Raw genomic sequence first — 16,531 nt, 5'->3', positions numbered from 1 at the left:
AATTTGATTAATGAATAGATAAATAGCGATTTTTTTAAAAACAAAGTATTTATTTTGGTCAATTTGATCAATGTTGACCAAAATTGGAAAATAATAGGATCTAAATTAGCCCAATTTTAAAGTTTTGTAAAAATTATATAAAAATAAACTAAATTGGACCAACTATCTCAAAATTGTTTGAAATATTTTTTTGTTCGAAATTGAAAAATGTTAATAACGCTGAAAAAATTATCATAATCAATAGTTTCGATCCAAAACGATCAAAATTGATAGGAATTGATCGAAATTTATTTATAAAGATAAATTGCTTTTTTTTATTATTTGGAAAATAATAGATCAAAATTAGCAAAATCTTAAAATTTTGTATAAAAAATTAAAAAAATCAGTAGATTCGATCAAAAACCGCATTAATTTCCAATCTATATCCGTAGTTGTTTTGGTTCTAAAAGTTCTAAAATATTATTTACTTGATAAATAATAAATAAAAAATAAATGAAATTCATTAAAAATTATTTATATCAAATAAAATTGGGTAAAAATCTTTTAAAAATTAAATATTCTGATTAAATTGGTTAAACCATTGAAAATAAGTTATTTGTAATAAAATTTGGTTAAATTCATTAAAAACTATTTATATCAAATCAAATTGGGTTAAATTCATTAAATTGGGTGAAATAAAGAATAGTCGCCAAATGACAGCGATTTTGACGATTTTGGGCTTTTAAAGGTAATTTTGCATGCCTACAATTAAATACGGATGAAAGCAAACAAATTTAGGTAAAACCAATAAATAATAGTTACTTCAAGTAAAATTGGGAAAAATTATTAATTATTTCAATAAAATTGGGTAAACGCGTAAATATTTCAATTATACTTGAGTAAACCAGCGAATAAGTTACTTTTAATTAAATTCACAATTGTTAGTAAAACATCATGTTGGTTGGTAGAAAACGGAAATGTTTTATAATTTTGGTACTTTAAATTTTTTTTAATTTTTTTAATTTTTTTCACAGGGGGGACCCCTGGAATCGGTCAAAATCCCATGTTATTTTCAATGGGAAAATTTCCAATTTATGTTGTCAAAAACATTTTTTGTTGCCATGGCAAAACCGTTGCCCATTGAATAAAATCCCTTTAGGATTTTTCAAGTTACATGAAGGTCTACCAATCCCCCGAGTTTGAACCAAATCGGTGTGTAACACCTCGGGTCGTCTCCTTGTTAGTTAATAGCATCTGAACTCCGTAAATTTAATTATGCATAATACATGGTAATTTCTTTGATAATCCTTCACACTACAGACCAAGAAGTGATATGGAAATGTTTTCGATTCCGACATTGCCCAAAATTATATTTTTAGGAAATTGGGTGCACTGCCCAAGGCAGGGATTGACTAAACTTTGACTTTATAAAACTCTATTTTGAAGTCTATAAATGACAGAGCCATGATTTGTTTTGTGGTTATAGCCATCGATTATCGGCCTCAAATGGTTTAATTAAATATTAATTTAAACGTTATACAAATTGTACAAAATAAATAAGAAAAATGAATAAATATGTAAACCGTGAGATATTTGATACAACCTAAGCGGGTGTTTTTTTCGGACAAGAGCGAGCGTTTTAATATTTAGTCGTTTGTCGAATTGATTTACAGCAATAAACATTTCGTTAAAATACTACTTAGGTGATTATTTAATTTGGTTTATAGAGAGGCCAAAGGCTTGGCCCGATTTCTCTTGAACCAGAGAGGCTCACAATTAGATTAGTACCTATCTGGCAAACCTGAAAACCCAGTTGCCTCGTAAAACATGTAAATTTTTGTTCAAAACTCTTCTGATTTTATTTTATTTTTAACCAAATCATTTTTACTAGTGAAATAGCTGTGTGTCAATAATAACGTACACATGTAAGTTATAATCGTGCTATATTTTGGAATATAGTCTCTTTACGTAGGCTACCTTAGCTATATACTAGAAATCAACCTTACGCGTGAAATTTAAAAAATACTAGCCAAAAAGGACTGAACATAAGCCGAATTTTTAAAAACCAAAGAACAAGTTGTGCTTATCGGGCTCTCTCTGAGGGATTTGACCCGTTTAGCCCCGGATTTCATCGAATTGTCTGTTCGGAGATACTTTAATTATATTTCATTGAAAAATGAGAGATCGGCCCTGCATATTAGCTGTTTTTTTTTCCTAGCTATTACGTCAAAAATTCAGTTTCATGTTCGTAAATTTGACTAAACGTGTTAGTGTATTTTCTACAATATTGTTTGTTGAATTAATTATTTGCTACTTATCGAATTTACTGAGATGTAAAAAGTATTTTCTACTGACGGATGTGTAAAACCAACTTTAATATACCAATAAAATTACGTATAAGGTTCACGTACTCCAGACTGTTATTCATGTTGATTTGACAGACTTTATTACTGGGTTATTTACAGCTATTTCATCATGTTAAATTAACATAAAATTACTTGTAATATTATAATACGGAATAAGCTATTATATTTACAGAAACGCCTAGGCATCCCCTGCTTCCAACACTTTAATGTAATTTGAACATGGTTTTTTTCTCAGTGTACTTGTAAACATCGTTTAAACTAGCTTAAGATTGTGAATTCATTCCCATCTGCTAATGCCTTTAAGGGCTATCGGAGCTTAAAATAGAAAAGTTTTTGTTCCTTATGGGTATTTTATTTCGACACTAGAGGCCTCTGCTTAACCAACTAAGTTCTTTCTTTGATCTAATTATGTAAATATAATTTAAATTTGATCATTGTTTGATTTTAGCCAAAGAATAGGCTCGTAAAACGTTGTGGTTGCATAACCAAGAAATTGCGTCTCAAGTAAGTCCAAAAGCGTTAGGAAGCCGCTTAAAGGAAGTATGATCTTTCATGAAAAGGTCAAACATCCGCCACCATGGCTGCACTCCCATTAATATAGAAAGCAGACAATCCCAAAAATATTCGGTTAGACATAAAAAGACCTAAAATTGGCGAGACTGTTGGAAATCCGAAGACAGACTCCACTCTCCGCGGGGTTCGTTGTTTTTACAAACTCTCTAGACTCAGCGCTGCCCACGAGTCCACTTTGAACTCGCAGAACGAGATTCGCCAAACTGTTTTCTCGCTGGCAGCCTTCGTCAATTCGTTCTCGCTTCTTCGGCCAAGTCTATCGCGGACCGATTGCCGGAACAACGAAGGCTCGAGATTCCCTCTTGTAATGACATTGTAGTTTTTACCTCCGGTAACAAGTTGAAGCCGAGGTGATTTACCGAAACCTGTTCCCCTTTTAGGGTGCGCTCTTTGCCCCGAACAAATTACTCTGCGGACATTGGAAAAGAATTCTTGGCCAGCGACGCTGATGTCGTTGAAAGAAAGAGACCGAAGATATTCTCCGGAAAAGGGAGACCTCCTTCCAAATTGCCAAATAGACCGAGCCTGGTCGGCCACTCGGAATTTATATCAGGGATAAAGGGAAGTTTTTTGTTTCCTGCCTGACCAAGAGATCGATTACGAAAGGTTGAGGGAGGTATTATTCAACCCCCAAAATTCAAATTTTTGGGGGGCGCTCTCTGTCACGAAGGAAAAGTCAAAAGTCACGTTGTAAGACAACTTAAGGGCGTCACCGTGATGCCAGCGCGAGCTTTGATGACGTCAAAAAAGGGGGCGATGCAGGGTGTTATTCGCACGGGAAGAGTCGTAATGACGTCAAAGTCGTAGATTCATTCCATAGAAAAAGACACGAGGTGTATCCACTGTATTGTGAAATATTGCTTCCAGCCTAAATAGGTTATATGGCACAAAACCTTTTCAACTATATTTAAATGAGATTAACTGAGTTTCGAACTATCTGCCGTAGGGTGACGATGTAATTAGCACTCTAGAGTTCGTTGTGTTCCATAAAACCTTTCTGAGGTCGAAAGTAATAATAAGTTTAGGGAGCTGTTGGTTTGCGTGGCTTGAAGAGCTTACCCACCTACGCATTCTGACCTAGCCACTAGTTATTGGCTCTACAAGTCACTTGTTGACTTAAGCCTACGGTGGTGCCTAAACTATTGGCTTAGCTGATTATTATTATAAACAACTTACAAGTAAAAAAATACGAGCTTAATATGGATTGAAAACCTGAAACTGTTTGTTCCAATTAAACAGTATACCATTTTAGAAATTCAGAAAAGGCGAAAACTGTATCTGATCAGATAAGTAAACGTGAGTGCACGAGTTTTCTCTGCTATGTTAACTGTACGAAACAGACACTTCATTGAAGTTAGATGTAAGAACCATTATTGACGACCCCGCAAGAATCAGGGTGACGCCTTGAACTTGTCAATTTGGGATTGTTAAAGTAAACGTGTTTATGGATTTTTGTTTGACATTATTTGCCGAAAATTTTAGTTTAAATATTTTAGCTTTTTATGAAACATTTCAAAACCTTACATTAATTATTATGGAACCTTTATAAGCTTTCAAGGGTAACCAATGGTCACACAGGAAGATTTTCTAGCTCTCCAGACGTATCCATAATTACTATTTTTATCGATTGTTTCGATTTTTCTTAAGTTGATACTATTTTATGATCCTTTTTAAATCAGTACTATGCCAAACACGTTAAACTTCTGAATGAAGTGTAGAAATTATTGTTAAGCTAGATCTTCGCACTTCATTCCTGCTGATGAGGCATTCCAAGTATCGAAAACATTTCGAAATAATAATTAATTTCTTGTAATTCCAATTATTTTAAAAAACAACAAACTATGGGAGCCCTGATTTTTCTAAACGTAATAAAGTGAAATGAACAAATATATTTTCTCATTAGGGTGCGAATACGATGCTTTGGCATTTTAAGGTAAAAGTTTTGAATAATTAATAGCTTCATCTATCTTTTGAACAATCAGTTCACAAAGTTCGTAAACATTGTTGTAGTTAATCACGTGATTAAGGAAATAATGGTTAATCGCGATATTTTGATAAATTTTGGTAAATAGTAAAATATTACCAAGAAAACCATAGAAATTAACGTAAGTTTAATAAGGTGTATAAAACCTAAAATTTGTAACTTACGTAGTGCAACTCTCATGGCTATTTCTTAGTTATCCAATCTTTCCATGAAGAAGTAAAAATAGAGTTACCCATTTAAAGTCTACCTGCACTGTCTCCTATTTTCTCGGTGCACCTCCATAAAGCACCTTCTATAGCAATAAATTCCGTTTTTTAAAGTGCACATGACTTAATTTATAGCATCACTGAGGTCACAGATGCTAGTTAATTTGGCGGGCTTGAATGTAAATAAGATTTAATTCGTGTCGCTAATGTACTCTTTTAGACTACAGCAGCGCCAACCGTGAAATAATTATTCCTTGGTAGAAATGTTTCTTTCATAAAAATGGGGTAAAGATAGTTCTATCCACTGGTATTTAAAACCATGATACGGTAACCAGAGCCCTCTATTTCTTAATGTTTAGTATGTTTTCATCGTAGAACACGACATAACTTGTCCTGGAAATTTGGCTTTTTAATTTCTAGGGTGAAGCAAAACGTTGCCATACGTAATCATGATCTAGGTAATTTGGCGGTTTGAGTAAAATATATTTTGTTTCGCTTCTTCTACGTTATACATTCAAGATTTCGTGTTTTCGTGTCAATTGAAAGCGGAAGTTTGTCTGCTAAAATTAACATTGTCTATTTGGAATAATTAATATTTTAATATGAAATATTGACAGTGTTTACAACTATACATAATCTAATAAAATATTAAATTTTAATTTTTGGGTTCAGGTTGACTTTAAGGATTGATATTTAATCTACTTTGCTACCATATCATAAGATAAGTAATTAAGACAAATCTATAATATTGGCGTCAATATGTACACTTTGGGCCAACTTTCTTAACCCTTAAAAATTTTCCTTACATTTCCAAAAAAATAAAAAATAAATTTCATTGACTCTTAACTCTATAATCATATGATATTTTCAGGTTTTCCAGGACTGTATGAACCCTTGTGTAGAATAGTTATTTGTATTATTAGAATTTATAATATTTTCGAATTAAATATTTTGAAGATCGAGATCAGTATTCGCCAGGTCGATATCGCCATTTATTAATTTTTTTTATCGGCCTTAGCTTAAGTTGTCTTGTTATTCAACTTTAAAGTATGAAAAATATATCGTTAGTTAGAACCAGTTGGCAAGCCGAAATATACCTCTCCTCGGAGAGTTTCTAACGCTCACCTGTCGTGCAGAAGGATTCGGGTTCGAATCCTGCCCGAGACTAACGCGAATTGAAAAAATTATGTTACACCCAATGACGAAAAGAGGGCTCTTAAAGAAAAGCTTTTCCCTAATTCCAAGAAACTGCGAACGCAGTGATTAAGCTTTGCCCCGAAAATGCGTACGAGACAGACAGACACACACCCCACCGACAGACACGGTGATTGTAAAACCCCTCCTAGGGTACATAGTCCCCTCGGAGAGGTAGAAAAGCTCCTGTGTGCGAGTTCGAATCAGATCTTTTCCCTCAATTTATATTGAATTCGATTATTGAGATAATTTAGAAACGTTCCTCTTCATGTCGTGATATATCACTGTGTGGCTAGTTAGGCTTCAATTTAATTCTTACTAATATTAACTAAAATTAACTCCAAGAATGTATTTATTTATGCTCTAAGAATTATTTTCTTCCTCCTGATAAAATCAAATCAGATCGGTTTCTGATTGGATCCCTAAAGCGATTGAACCACACAGTGGGACGGATCGTTACATCATAGTCAAACTTGCCAAAGCGGCTCAGTAACTCTCATTGATGGTCGATTAGTAAAAGCTGACACCGGTTTTTTAATTAACGTTTTCCGCGTTTCCGGTGTGACGTCACGCTGCTCACAGGTTTCTTATCGAAGTCATCAGCTGCAGGAGCCAGTTTTTCTAAATAGTGACCTTTGATTGATTGCTGTAATTCTTTCTTTAATATAATATTTTTTTTTTAATACAGTTTAATTACGCCAAAAATTACTTTGCGCAGTTTTAATTGGCTAATCAAATGCAAGAGATGACACTTCGAATTAAATCGTAAAGTCACTTTATACGTCACGGAGCTCATAGATAGTTTTCTTAGAAACCGTGTTCTATCCGATGGCTGTTAGTGACCGCAGCGAAGACGGCGGACCAGAGTAGTTTATGACCTGATAGGGGAAAGCAAAATGTCACCCACAGAGAATATATTTCCAATAAAAATAACTGACACTTCAAAGTTCTCTTTTTTATATAATTTTCAAGATTACATGGATAATTAAGCATGATTCTTATTTTTGAGTTCCATCCGGTGACACATTTAAATCTTATTAAAACGGGAAGTCTGAAAAACCCTTAAAATTCGATCCTATCGTGTAACTTCTATGGTGGACACATCGTTGGTAAAAACAAAAGTAAATATAGCCATACCATATAATATCTACAGTGAATGTTATGTTAAAAACGCGCACAGAATGGGCCGATAACATCGTAACACATTTGAAGTATGTAACCGAGTAACTGCCGCAATCTTGTTTCGCAGAGGCAATTGGAACTCAGCGACAGCTACGGAAGATCTAAGACACCGGAGTAAAACATAGACAAGCTGAATTCGTTATCAAAATTGCGAAATTTGCAGATCTTCGTCCGATAAACAATTCAGTTTTCTTGAAATGGATATGTATACGAAATATGTTGTATTTACCCAATGCAGTATATTAACCCAATGTGGTATGTTTATAATAATTAACAAAAAGGGAAAAATTAATAAATTACCAATATTAACAAATCGGTATAATTACTAAATGTGGCGTTATTACCAAAAGTTTCATAATTACCGAGAAAAGCATATCTACCAAAAGTGCCATAGTTACCGAAAGTAGCAGATACCAGGATGGTAAGGTTATCAAATGTGGCAAAGTTACCAAATGTGGCAAAGTTATCAAATGTGTCAAAGTTACCAAATGTGGCAAAGTTATCAAATGTGGCAAAGTTACCAAATGTGTCAAAGTTACCAAATAAGGCAAAGTTACCAAATGTGGCAAAGTTACCAAATGCGGCAATGTTACAAAATGTGGTATTTTAACCAAACTGGCATGTTGCTAAAAGTGGCATAGTCACTTAAGGTTGCATTTATACCAAAAGTGGCATAGTCACTAAAGGTTGCATTTATATTAAAAGTGGCATAGCTACTAAAAGTGTTATTGTTACCAAAGCTGACTTAGTTACCAAATGTGATGTATTAACTAAATTGACTATTTTCTCATTCTCCAGTACTTTCTTTGTGAACACGTTCCATTATGACTTTGATATATGGTGCCTAGTGGTTGAAAGCTAAAAATTCATAATTCTTTGGCGTATTCCCATTGACACACTTTTGGTAACAAACTTATTTAATGAACAAAGTAACATTTAACGCAATTTTCAATAGCTTTCTCTACGTCATAAATGTTGTCTGCTAGGTCGTCTGCACCCTCAAACAGTCATCTCTACAACAAGGAAACCCCATTAGATCAAGAAAACACGATTAAATTCAATATACACCATTTGTTCAAGGCTTATCACTTTCTTTTAGGAGCGACGAGAAAGGGGGTTGTCGATTGAAGTTACCTGTTCCCTGCAGCATTGAAAGCAGAAACGTTCCCATGCCTGTTGAAGCAGGATCCCATTTCCATTTAAATATTTGTCTTCCAACCATTCCCATTCCATTAGACATAGTTTCTCATTCCCGCCTATTGCCGAAATCTTAATTACCTTTTCCATCCATTCCCTAACCGAAAGTAAGAAATAAATCTTATCCACACCCAGTCCCACAGTATTCCCACGTTTACAGTGGTAAAGAATAAAAACCCGTTTCGCTGCAGTTCTTTACCGTGCAGCTTGAGACCCCGGGTTTTACCAAGGCTATCTGCTTTCGGATTTTCTTCCTGAAACCGTATAGTTATCTAGATAATTCGGGAGGTGAATGGATGCGCCCAGCAAAATGGCCAATTGTAGAAGTGGGTAGTTTCTATGATTTACCGGGTGGTAGTGAAATAGCTTGTCGTTTTATTCATTTGCCTCTGAAACACAAGATGGCGCCAAGATCACAACGGCCATTTATCCAAAGTTAGTATCGACCCAATTTTCAACAGTCAGGATGATTATTTTTATATATATATATATATATATATTTAAAGATTTTATAATCTTAACAATAAAATTCCTAGATTTTAAATGTGTATTATTGTTCGAAAAACGAAAACAGTTAGTCCTGGTTTGCACGCGGACATCAACAGCGGTTGTTGTCCCTGACAAAAGTGGCGGTGCCGTTCCGCCTTTCGTTGGCTTCGGCCACCAGGGGCGCCGCGGGCCTCTGGTAACGCGCGTCGTTCTCGTCCTCGCGCGCCGAATGCACGCTCGCCGAATGCACGCTGTGCACGTGCGCGGACATGGCGGCGTTGTGTTCGTTTTTCGCGGCCACCTGCAGGTCTTCGCTGTTCAGCGAGAACAAAGACTGGTCCCTCGTGCTGCCGATCGAGTTGTAACTGCAAATAGTGCTGCACGCCGCCCCCTGGTGAGAGATTTCAACTTCGCCCTGCGCTTCCAGGGCGATGGCCATTTCGTGATATCTGTCCGTCGATAACGGCGTCGGTTTCAGCGAGTACACTACCACACCCAACAACACGAGGAAAAACGATACGAAGTATAACCAGTGAAACTGAAAATAAAACATTTCAATTAAATAGCGAACAAACCAATAAAACAACTCCCATCTGCATATTTGGGATCAGAAAAAAAAGATTTCTTTTTGAAAAATCATAGATCAAAAACCGTCATGGTGGCCAGATGGGAATACATAAATACCTTAGTTCCCATCATAGATCAAAAAAGGTCATGGTGGACAGATGGGAATACTTAAGTACCTTAGTTCCCATCATAGATCAAAAAAGGTCATGGTGGCCAGATGGGAATACATAAATACCTTAGTTCCTATCATAAGGATACGTCTTTTTGACGGATTACAGAAAACCTTTATATTTAATGGGCATTAACTGAAGTGTATAAAATCTCCCAGTAACTTGGACTGGACTTCTAGACCTGTTCGCAGTGGCGTAGCTGGGAAGGGGTCCCACCCATTTGGGCGTGATTCGGGGGGTGACACCCGACCGTGTAAAAAAGAAAAACTTACACAAACTAGAGACTAGTAAGTAGCACACCATGATATCCGCCACGGGTGTCACCCATGGTAGCTACGCCACTGCCTGCTGGTTTTTGGATTTTTAAAGATTCCCCAACTATAAACGCTGTAAGGTGAGTGATAATGGCGAATACAGAGATGGTCTAAGGCGGTTTAAATGGCGCTAACGTTTAGCCAAGAAACATTGTCTATACCTTATTTCTTTGCTGTTATGTATTTGGTAAGAAACGTTTGGAAAAGCAGAAATAAAACATTATTTTCTAGAGGGGCACCATAATATTTTGAAATGTTCAAAATAGATTAAAGCTCTATCATTGCCACCTGAATTATAAGAAAGATCCCTGTTATTAGAGATAGCCATGAATATATCTGATTCTTCGAAAAAAACGATCCTACTGGAGATCCTCGTGCCATCAATTAATGGCAAAGGAAGCTAAAATTCAAAATAGCGAGACAATTACGTGGTCAGAGCCATTCTAGAGTATTAAAGTTAGACAAATTTTACTCTATTTAGTGGACTTAAACCTAAATTATATCCCGTGTTAAAATATTCTTTATGATTTCGGTAATTTACGTAATTGACCAAATCTACAAACGATCCAATCAACGTGAGGGGTAACTTAAAGTACCGCCTTTTTGATTTCGACGCCAGAGACATCTATTGAAAAAAGAGCTACTTCGCGTTAAGCCACCAGTTGCTTTAAATAATGTTCATTGTCGCTTAGCTAGGATCAGAGCGTAGTATCGCTTTGTATCAGCTGTTCAACATATCTTACAACGTCTACCATCAAAATTATATCGATTTACAGAGCCATATTTAATCCTTTTTTACCTTAAAATCGAAGACGTACAATCCGATGGCGAGGCTGTAGAAGTCCGCGGTGAGGATGGACAGATTGGCTGTTGTGGCGCTGCTCAGCTTCAGCACCACTGGCATACTGATGTAGATGAAGAAGAGGCACATGGAGAAACCAACTAACAAAACCACTGATAAACCAAATTATAAAGAAAGGTTAATCGCTGCTGAAGAGCTAAATACCAAGGGTCGGACTTTTGCCAAAATCAAGGGCCAAGATCCGTCATAATTAACAAATCTAAATTCCAAAATTTATCTTCAACACTTCTAGAATACAAATGTAAAACCCTTCGAAGAAAATGAAGGATCTAAAATTTTCGGAAAATGTCCGACCCCTCTGGTAGATCACATTGTGTTAAAAGTTAATTCAATTTAATTAATTCCTTTCTATTAGCTTTAAATCATAACTATTAAATAATTTAGATTTTCGTCAGTTAGTTCAAATAATAACTGAAAACTGACGTGACCAAAAGCGCGTAATGACTTACTGTTAAGTCCACCTTAATTGTGTGGTTATTCTGAAAATGGCTCTCAGTAAACCTTTAACACGCGTGCGAAAGATAAGTAACTGACACACTTTTAAAGGCTTAAGAAAGGTTTTAATAAAATGCGTAATTTGGCACGTTTTTCTGCCGCCGTGACCCTCACAAAGAAGTGATTACTTTTTCATTATCAGTGGCTTAAATAAGAGCTTTTACCTTCTTGCCATCGATCCCAATTGATTGTTGCTATTTCGTTCCTTTCTAGCACCGCTCTACAAAAGATTCAATTAATTAGATAAACAGAAAAGAATGATAAAAACAGTACTTCAACTTTTGAAAGATGTACAATAAATGAGAAACATTTATTTAGTTTGTCTAATCGTTTGTTTTAAATTTAACTGATAAATGAGCCAAGGCCTTTTCACACGAACTAACATTTTGGTCCAACTTTGTTGGTGATCAAAGTTATTTTTCACACGAAAAGTTACTGAGATTTCGCGAATAAATACCTCTTTAAAATATGTTAATTTGTATTTGCAATGTTATTTATCATTAATATTGTATTTAATTTTTGGATAATCAGAAGGATGTGCACGAAAAGTATAAAACTTCGCCAACAAAGGCGTTTTTGTCGCTAACACGTTATGAAAATATTTTATCCATTCACACGAAGCACAGGTCTTGGTTTGATACTTTTGGCCAGCAATGCTTCTTTAAAATATTGCCTGGTGTGAATAGGCCTTATTTCGGTTTGTCTGCTAACTATGCAATTACTAAAAATTAAGCGAAATAAGGTGTGTATATTTATTTGAATGAGCTCAGCTAGTTAAAAACAACTACTGACATCATGATGTATGTTCTATAAAATGGATGAACATTTTGAAGCCAAAAAGATTGAATGTTTCTTGTTTAGTACAGCGATGTCGACTTGTACAAGTACATAAATAATTGTTTATAGCAGTGCTACCCAAATTTACAATTTTAGAGATTGAGGTCACACTGTTTATACTAGTTATTTGTTTAATAAACACGTTTTAGTTTATTGTCCAGGTCGAAATTGACATTTCTAGGGCAGAATCGAACTTTACTAAAGATCGCTAATTGGCTACTCCCGCTTTTCTAAAATAGGTGTCTTTTTAACTAATATGGCCAGATGTATGTTCTATAAAATGGATGAACATTTTGAAGCAAAAAAGATTGAATGTTTCTTGTTTAGTACAGCGATGTCGACTTGTACAAGTACATAAATAATTGTTTATAGCAGTGCTACCCAAATTTAAAATTTTAGAGATTGAGGTCACACTGTTTATACTATTTATTTGTTTAATAAACACGTTTTAGTTTATTGTCCAGGTCGAAATTGACATTTCTAGGGCAGAATCGACCTTTACTAAAGATCGCTAATTGGCTACTCCCGCTTTTCTAAAATAGGTGTCTTTTTAACTAATATGGCCAGATGTATGTTCTATAAAATGGATGAACATTTTGAAGCAAAAAAGATTGAATGTTTCTTGTTTAGTACAGCGATGTCGACTTGTACAAGTACATAAATAATTGTTTATAGCAGTGCTACCCAAATTTACAATTTTAGAGATTGAGGTCACACTGTTTATACTAGTTATTTGTTTAATAAACACGTTTTAGTTTATTGTCCAGGTCGAAATTGACATTTCTAGGGCAGAATCGACCTTTACTAAAGATCGCTAATTGGCTACTCCCGCTTTTCTAAAATAGGTGTCTTTTTAACTAATATGGCCAGATGTATGTTCTATAAAATGGATGAACATTTTGAAGCAAAAAAGATTGAATGTTTCTTGTTTAGTACAGCGATGTCGACTTGTACAAGTACATAAATAATTGTTTATAGCAGTGCTACCCAAATTTAAAATTTTAGAGATTGAGGTCACACTGTTTATACTATTTATTTGTTTAATAAACACGTTTTAGTTTATTGTCCAGGTCGAAATTGACATTTCTAGGGCAGAATCGACCTTTACTAAAGATCGCTAATTGGCTACTCCCGCTTTTCTAAAATAGGTGTCTTTTTAACTAATATGGCCAGATGTATGTTCTATAAAATGGATGAACATTTTGAAGCAAAAAAGATTGAATGTTTCTTGTTTAGTACAGCGATGTCGACTTGTACAAGTACATAAATAATTGTTTATAGCAGTGCTACCCAAATTTAAAATTTTAGAGATTGAGGTCACACTGTTTATACTATTTATTTGTTTAATAAACACGTTTTAGTTTATTGTCCAGGTCGAAATTGACATTTCTAGGGCAGAATCGACCTTTACTAAAGATCGATAATTGGCTACTCCCGCTTTTCTAAAATAGGTGTCTTTTTAACTAATATGGCCAGATGTATGTTCTATAAAATGGATGAACATTTTGAAGCAAAAAAGATTGAATGTTTCTTGTTTAGTACAGCGATGTCGACTTGTACAAGTACATAAATAATTGTTTATAGCAGTGCTACCCAAATTTACAATTTTAGAGATTGAGGTCACACTGTTTATACTAGTTATTTGTTTAATAAACACGTTTTAGTTTATTGTCCAGGTCGAAATTGACATTTCTAGGGCAGAATCGACCTTTACTAAAGATCGCTAATTGGCTACTCCCGCTTTTCTAAAATAGGTGTCTTTTTAACTAATATGGCCAGATGTATGTTCTATAAAATGGATGAACATTTTGAAGCAAAAAAGATTGAATGTTTCTTGTTTAGTACAGCGATGTCGACTTGTACAAGTACATAAATAATTGTTTATAGCAGTGCTACCCAAATTTACAATTTTAGAGATTGAGGTCACACTGTTTATACTAGTTATTTGTTTAATAAACACGTTTTAGTTTATTGTCCAGGTCGAAATTGACATTTCTAGGGCAGAATCGACCTTTACTAAAGATCGCTAATTGGCTACTCCCGCTTTTCTAAAATAGGTGTCTTTTTAACTAATATGGCCAGATGTATGTTCTATAAAATGGATGAACATTTTGAAGCAAAAAAGATTGAATGTTTCTTGTTTAGTACAGCGATGTCGACTTGTACAAGTACATAAATAATTGTTTATAGCAGTGCTACCCAAATTTACAATTTTAGAGATTGAGGTCACACTGTTTATACTAGTTATTTGTTTAATAAACACATTTTAGTTTATTGTCCAGGTCGAAATTGACATTTCTAGGGCAGAATCGACCTTTACTAAAGATCGCTAATTGGCTACTCCCGCTTTTCTAAAATAGGTGTCTTTTTAACTAATATGGCCAGATGTATGTTCTATAAAATGGATGAACATTTTGAAGCAAAAAAGATTGAATGTTTCTTGTTTAGTACAGCGATGTCGACTTGTACAAGTACATAAATAATTGTTTATAGCAGTGCTACCCAAATTTACAATTTTAGAGATTGAGGTCACACTGTTTATACTAGTTATTTGTTTAATAAACACGTTTTAGTTTATTGTCCAGGTCGAAATTGACATTTCTAGGGCAGAATCGACCTTTACTAAAGATCGCTAATTGGCTACTCCCGCTTTTCTAAAATAGGTGTCTTTTTAACTAATATGGCCAGATGTATGTTCTATAAAATGGATGAACATTTTGAAGCAAAAAAGATTGAATGTTTCTTGTTTAGTACAGCGATGTCGACTTGTACAAGTACATAAATAATTGTTTATAGCAGTGCTACCCAAATTTACAATTTTAGAGATTGAGGTCACACTGTTTATACTATTTATTTGTTTAATAAACACGTTTTAGTTTATTGTCCAGGTCGAAATTGACATTTCTAGGGCAGAATCGACCTTTACTAAAGATCGATAATTGGCTACTCCCGCTTTTCTAAAATAGGTGTCTTTTTAACTAATATGGCCAGATGTATGTTCTATAAAATGGATGAACATTTTGAAGCAAAAAAGATTGAATGTTTCTTGTTTAGTACAGCGATGTCGACTTGTACAAGTACATAAATAATTGTTTATAGCAGTGCTACCCAAATTTACAATTTTAGAGATTGAGGTCACACTGTTTATACTAGTTATTTGTTTAATAAACACGTTTTAGTTTATTGTCCAGGTCGAAATTGACATTTCTAGGGCAGAATCGACCTTTACTAAAGATCGCTAATTGGCTACTCCCGCTTTTCTAAAATAGGTGTCTTTTTAACTAATATGGCCAGATGTATGTTCTATAAAATGGATGAACATTTTGAAGCAAAAAAGATTGAATGTTTCTTGTTTAGTACAGCGATGTCGACTTGTACAAGTACATAAATAATTGTTTATAGCAGTGCTACCCAAATTTACAATTTTAGAGATTGAGGTCACACTGTTTATACTAGTTATTTGTTTAATAAACACGTTTTAGTTTATTGTCCAGGTCGAAATTGACATTTCTAGGGCAGAATCGACCTTTACTAAAGATCGCTAATTGGCTACTCCCGCTTTTCTAAAATAGGTGTCTTTTTAACTAATATGGCCAGATGTATGTTCTATAAAATGGATGAACATTTTGAAGCAAAAAAGATTGAATGTTTCTTGTTTAGTACAGCGATGTCGACTTGTACAAGTACATAAATAATTGTTTATAGCAGTGCTACCCAAATTTACAATTTTAGAGATTGAGGTCACACTGTTTATACTAGTTATTTGTTTAATAAACACATTTTAGTTTATTGTCCAGGTCGAAATTGACATTTCTAGGGCAGAATCGACCTTTACTAAAGATCGCTAATTGGCTACTCCCGCTTTTCTAAAATAGGTGTCTTTTTAACTAATATGGCCAGATGTATGTTCTATAAAATGGATGAACATTTTGAAGCAAAAAAGATTGAATGTTTCTTGTTTAGTACAGCGATGTCGACTTGTACAAGTACATAAATAATTGTTTATAGCAGTGCTACCCAAATTTACAATTTTAGAGATTGAGGTCACACTGTTTATACTAGTTATTTGTTTAATAAACACGTTTTAGTTTATTGTCCAGGTCGAAATTGACATTT

General features: G+C 34.5%; 1 protein-coding gene across 2 annotated transcripts in view; it reads right to left on the bottom strand.

The window, feature by feature from the left end:
- Positions 1–8,064: 8,064 nt before the first annotated feature.
- The window catches only part of LOC149933745 (queuine/queuosine transporter SLC35F2-like), a 164,982-nt gene continuing 156,515 nt past the window's right edge, over positions 8,065–16,531 (bottom strand). Inside the window, exons 6-8 of one of the 2 annotated variants that reach the window (XM_090155360.1) lie at positions 11,743–11,798; positions 11,021–11,175; positions 8,065–9,708 (exon numbers count right to left, since the gene is read on the bottom strand). In XM_090155360.1, coding sequence (XP_090011486.1) covers positions 9,280–9,708; positions 11,021–11,175; positions 11,743–11,798 — 640 coding nt within the window. In that variant the 3' untranslated portion in view covers positions 8,065–9,279. The remainder of the gene's footprint in view (positions 9,709–11,020; positions 11,176–11,742; positions 11,799–16,531) is intronic. The other variant, XM_090155361.1, reaches the window with a different exon arrangement.

Source organism: Leiobunum rupestre, chromosome 8, assembly GCF_980474605.1.
Source record: "Leiobunum rupestre chromosome 8, qqLeiRupe1.1.hap1, whole genome shotgun sequence".
Classification (NCBI taxonomy): Eukaryota; Metazoa; Arthropoda; class Arachnida; order Opiliones; family Sclerosomatidae; genus Leiobunum; species Leiobunum rupestre.
Note: the sequence above shows the minus strand (reverse complement) of the source record. Positions and strands in the feature narration are given on the sequence as shown.